Raw genomic sequence first — 5,284 nt, forward strand, 5'->3', positions numbered from 1 at the left:
CCAGAGCTACAATGGATTTATTTATATCAAAGCATTTTCAAAGTTTAGCCCTAAATCCAATTGAAAATGTTTTAATACTTGAAAATTGATATTCACATATTTTACAAAGAAGAATGGACAGACAATGCAGTCTTTAGATGTGCAAAGCTGGTAGAGACAAACTCCCCAAGACTTGCAACTCTAATTCCAGCAAAATTAACTAAGCACTAAGTTAGGATAATTGAGTAGAAATACAGGCCAGAATTTTAGGATTATTCATTTTCTTTCCACTACACAATTATGCAAGTGTTGTTTTACTGTATAAAATCCTAATCGAATATGATGAGATTGGTGGTTTTAATTGTAAATATTGTACTCCAGGGGGATACTGAATCATATAAAGAGATCATAAAGAGAAATGAGGAAAAGAAGGATGAGCGGGGAGAAAAGATGAATACAAATGATGTAAGAAAGAATGGATGAGGAAACTGGAGGGCAGAGTCAAGAGTCAAATGAGCAAGCTATATGTAAGTAGGCCAGTCAGGTGGTTAGATGTGTGGGTGTAGCCTTGAGACAGAAAATACATGAACACATTTACTTAATTTGTTTAATGATACCCACATTGCTTTGTCCAGTTTTTTATATCAATGCTTTCTTTTCATGTCTTGTTTGGATTCTGTATTTGCAGTCTTTTCCAATCTTAATAAAAAAGTGTTATTGTTCCAATCTTGAATTAGTCTATAAACTATTCTAATTTTCTGTTTTTATCAATATTTCTGGGTTGAATGACGTCCTGGGCAAGTCCCCGATCTCGCATACCCAAACTGGCAAACTGTGTTTTGAAGAGTTTCAGCGCAGTGTAGAACAATCCATCTCAGGTTGATCAGTCCAAGTACTGTATTTTAGATAAGGATGATCAACTGCTATCTAAATTCAATTAACAACACCAGAGTAGAACTTCAGTTTAGCTCACAATTGAAAGCTGTGAATCGGATTCCTATTTTTTTATGCATCCTGTCCAACTTTCAAGGATGGTGTATGGAAAAGGTTGTTGCATGCATGTACCAGGGTAGTGTTGGTCCACAAAAAGGATATCTTCAAGTGGTATCCTTTTGTGATTTACTTTAGGAAATCGATACTGCATCTGCCATCAAAGCAGATGCGTCATTTCAGTTAAAATAAGAACCTGTATTTGCATAACCTTCAGCCATTTCATTGTCTGTATGAGTGTGTGGATTCATGGTGAGAAGGGTAGGAATATGGGGTAAGAATGCTGTCAAAAACAATGTGTATGTAAAGACGGAAATGTGTGCATATTAGTCAGTAGTTGTGCATAAGTAAAATCCAAAAGAGGTATTGTATATTTTCTCTATAAGAATACAAAATAAAATGTTACAACTTCAAGAAATTACAAACACAAAGTTCAAGTTTACAGTTGTGGTTTATTCTTTATGAATACAATATGCTATAACAGTTTGTGAATACGATTTCTTTTCTATGAGAATACGAATTTACATAAGCAGCGTGGCGTCATGTGATCTCAGGCTGGTTGGTGGAGCACAGAGTTAGTTGATTTGCGTTGCGCATGCGCTGTCACACTCCTCACCAGTAAACGGAGGGGGTATTGTTCTTATTTTTAATAAAGGATTGTTCTTATTTTTATGAAATACAAAACTAAAACATAGAATATAGTGGGTGGAGTTATACAATGATGTACAGTAGTAGTTGCGTACCACCAGCAGAAGAAGAAGAAGAAGAAGCAGCACTAGCGCCAAGATGGCGGACCAAGAAACTACAATACAAAGCCTGGTAATGTTAAAAAGTTTATATATGTCTTAATGTTGTTCATATATGCTCTTGTTCCGTCAGTGTGATACCGCATGCTCAACGCGAATCGACTAACTCTGTGCTCCACCAACCAGCCTGAGATCACGTGACACCAAGTCGATGATGTAAATTCGTATTCTCATAGAAAATAAATCGTATTCACAAACTGTTATAGCATATTGTATTCATAAAGAATAAACCACAACTGTAAACTTGAACTTTGTGTTTGTAATTTCTTGAAGCTGTAACATGTTATTTTGTATTCTTATAGAGAAAATATACAATACCTCTTTTGAATTTTACTTATGCTCAACTATTGACTAATATGCACACATTTCCGTCTTTACATACACATCGTTTTTGACAGCGTTCTTACCCCATATAGGAACCTTGCAGCACTCTGTGCTTCAGACCAGCAAAGGGTATGTAACATCAACCGCTGAAAGCCAGCTGTGACTCAAAATCTAACTTTGGCATCACTGGCCGCTCAGAGTACATTGCTTTTTTTTGCAGTGCCTAGACTGGACACAATACAGGTAACTTTTTGTACTTTAGTTACTTTTGCCATCCCCATGTCTTCCTGTAAGGTGAGTCATATTACACCTGCCAGTGATAATTGTTGAAATGTAAAAAAAGAAAAAAAATCACAAATTGTGAGTCTTTGGGGATTTATTTTTAGTTCAAATTATTGCCATCTTATGTATTTCAAGAGAAATATGTCTAATAGCCTCACTTCCTCTACACTAAATAGATGACAGTCTCAGTAACATAACGGATTAGTTACTATGACATCCCTGCTAATTTAGTTTGATTCAATGGAGATTGACCTAAATAAACTTTCCAAATGTATAGACAACACGTTAGACTTTATCCTATGAACAGTTTAAACTGGTGAAATAGATTTAAAGTCTTAAATTAACTGGTATCTAGTGAACAGTGTTCTCTTCCCTATATAGGACTAATGACCTTAAAGAAATCAACAATTCCAACTTAAGTAAAACTTTTGCAGCAAACTTCGTAGTTATGATGAACACTTATTGTTTTTCAGAATTGCTAACTTTTGAATCTCTATCAATTTAAATCTATATTTTCTGCAGCTCTGGCTTCAAGCATTACTCTTTTTACTTTAGTAAAAACAATTCATCCATCACCACTGAGATCTACTAGTTATCAGAAAATATATTTTCTGATTCAAATATCTCAGCTACTGCTACTGATCTAATCTTTTAGCAGTGTCATTCCCTGTGGTCTAAAAGACTTGAGCAATAAAGACAAGAAAAGATGAACAGTGGGTGCCAAGAACGAGAAGGCAACAGTTTTAATCAGATTTGAATATTAAAATCAAGAAGTTATATTCTTGATACTATGACAAGCTAGAGTGTGAAGTCACAATAAAATGTATTTACATATTTACATTAGTTAGAAAAAGATTAAATAATCTCAAACAAAAGTCAAATACAATACATTCTTTTAATTTTACAAAGCTGAGGTACATTCTAAAGTTTAAATTTAGTTAAACTCAAACAACTTAAGATGATAGATTATAGATGGATCCCTTGTGTTTCAATAGAGGGATCGATGTTATCTGTGTTCCTGTCATTGGCGCTGCTGTTTTAAGGTTGTATGTCTTCGCTGCCAGTTCTTTCCATCCAGATACGCCATGCTGGTCTTTGTCCACACATTGGTCTGGCTGGCACAGATTCTTCTCCCCATGATTGTTGTGAATCTTTTGAAGAAAATAAAAAAGAGAGACCGTATAAGAAATAACATGGTTGATTAGTTGCTGCAGATTTTCTTAAGAAAAGATCATCTATGTAGCTGTATAAATTTTAATGAATCTCTCTGAAAAATAACAATCTATCTAGATAGTGACTTACACCACTGCATTTCGAGTGCATGATGATGGATCCTCCACATAGTAGCTCTTCAGCGAGTCTCGATGAACTTTTGTGCCTGTGATTTTCAGGCAGCAATTTGAGATGCCACCTTTAAATAAAACACAGGGAAGAGTCAATTACGATTGCCATACCTCATTAAAAATACACAAAAAAACTGGTTGAAACTTGCTTGTAATCTATATATTTCACTTACCTTGTGCCAAGGCTGTCGGCACCATCATGGTTACCAATAAAAGCAAGATGGGGATGCTCGTCATGGTGTTCTCTGCAGTAGAGGCTGATGTGATGTGAAGCCTGTGCCTTGAGCCGTTTTAAAGACCACCAACTAATTTTGCATTCATTTAAATCACTTGCAGTGCAAGGTTTCCGCACCCACAGATACACACACGGATGGAAAGTACAAGTAATGCTTCCTCCCACAAAAGCTCACCGGCGTGGTCCGTGCCCCTCCACTCTCCTTACTGGTGGTCTGGGGGTGTTGAGACGTTTTCCACTTTCATACATTTTTGCCTATACTACTTTTCATTTATAATTCAAGTTAGTTTATAGAAATTGCAACAGATATATATACCAGAGGTTTATATAAATTATCTTATACTTGAATCTTACAGCACTCACCAAATATTTACCAAAACTGGTTAACCAAGCATGTGAGGTAGCATTTTACAATACCAGCTTGTTTCCTTTTAGTATCGTATCAGTTGTTCACAAAACCTCCAAACCTACTAAAGCACATTGTGGTGTTGTTATTTTAGTCGATCTCAAAGAAAACACTCTGGAAATCTTCTTAAAAGTTAGTCTGGAAAAGCTCATAGCTTAAAAATAGTAACAAATGTAAATGCCTCAAAGGAAATGAAAATGTTTCATTGACTTTCTACGGCATAGCAGTACTCTACTGAGTTTTTCACTTTCTAACATGGAAGCTTCCTGTTCGGTTTTGAGGTAACTGTTCCTGTGTGCTACTGCTGCTGCTGCTGCTGTACTTAGTTCTGCAACCACACAGCATGCTGACAGATCAGATGTACCTTTCTCTTTTGTTCTCATGGCATTTACAAACCCATGGGATGTTTTAAGAATGCACGAATGTAGGTTCTGTTCCACTGAAACCTACATGGTTTGTGGTCACTAATCTTAAAGTTAAAGAGTAAGACAGTATGAACTATTGAACCTATGAACTATATGTATTAGACTTTGTTATATACATCCATTGAAATGCTGGTTGAAACAAATAGCAAATCAGCCTGTCAGGTGCAACATTTCATTGTATATAGGTATCAACATGCAGTGTAGATGGCTTAATGAAGTTCAAACTGAGCACCAGAATGAGGAAGAAAGGGGATTTAAGTGACCTTGAATGTGATAGTGTTGCCAAGGTCTCAGGGGTTGGGACTCAAACCTGGGACAACTGTGAGCTGGGATACTCAGATGGTCGCTCATAATTCAATGTTGTAAAAAACATAAAACGCATGAATTCATCCAGCCCATTATCAACAGTTCAGGCTTGTGGTGGAAGTGTAATCTTGGTACACTTGGGGCACCTTCTGACCAACTGAGCATTATTTAAATGCCATATCCTACCT

The 5,284-nt window shown here is 36.2% G+C and overlaps 1 protein-coding gene across 1 annotated transcript; it reads right to left on the reverse strand.

Moving 5' to 3' along the window:
• Positions 1-3,090: 3,090 nt before the first annotated feature.
• LOC124870495 (monocyte chemotactic protein 1B-like) lies at positions 3,091-4,364 on the reverse strand. The gene is made up of 3 exons (XM_047369218.1): positions 3,898-4,364; positions 3,684-3,792; positions 3,091-3,532 (listed from the first exon to the last, which is right to left on the reverse strand). Exons 1-3 carry the CDS (start codon positions 3,959-3,961, stop codon positions 3,403-3,405), a joined length of 303 nt encoding a protein of 100 aa, XP_047225174.1. The 5' UTR covers positions 3,962-4,364; the 3' UTR covers positions 3,091-3,402.
• Positions 4,365-5,284: the final 920 nt, after the last annotated feature.

Source organism: Girardinichthys multiradiatus, chromosome 6, assembly GCF_021462225.1.
Source record: "Girardinichthys multiradiatus isolate DD_20200921_A chromosome 6, DD_fGirMul_XY1, whole genome shotgun sequence".
Classification (NCBI taxonomy): domain Eukaryota; kingdom Metazoa; phylum Chordata; class Actinopteri; order Cyprinodontiformes; family Goodeidae; genus Girardinichthys; species Girardinichthys multiradiatus.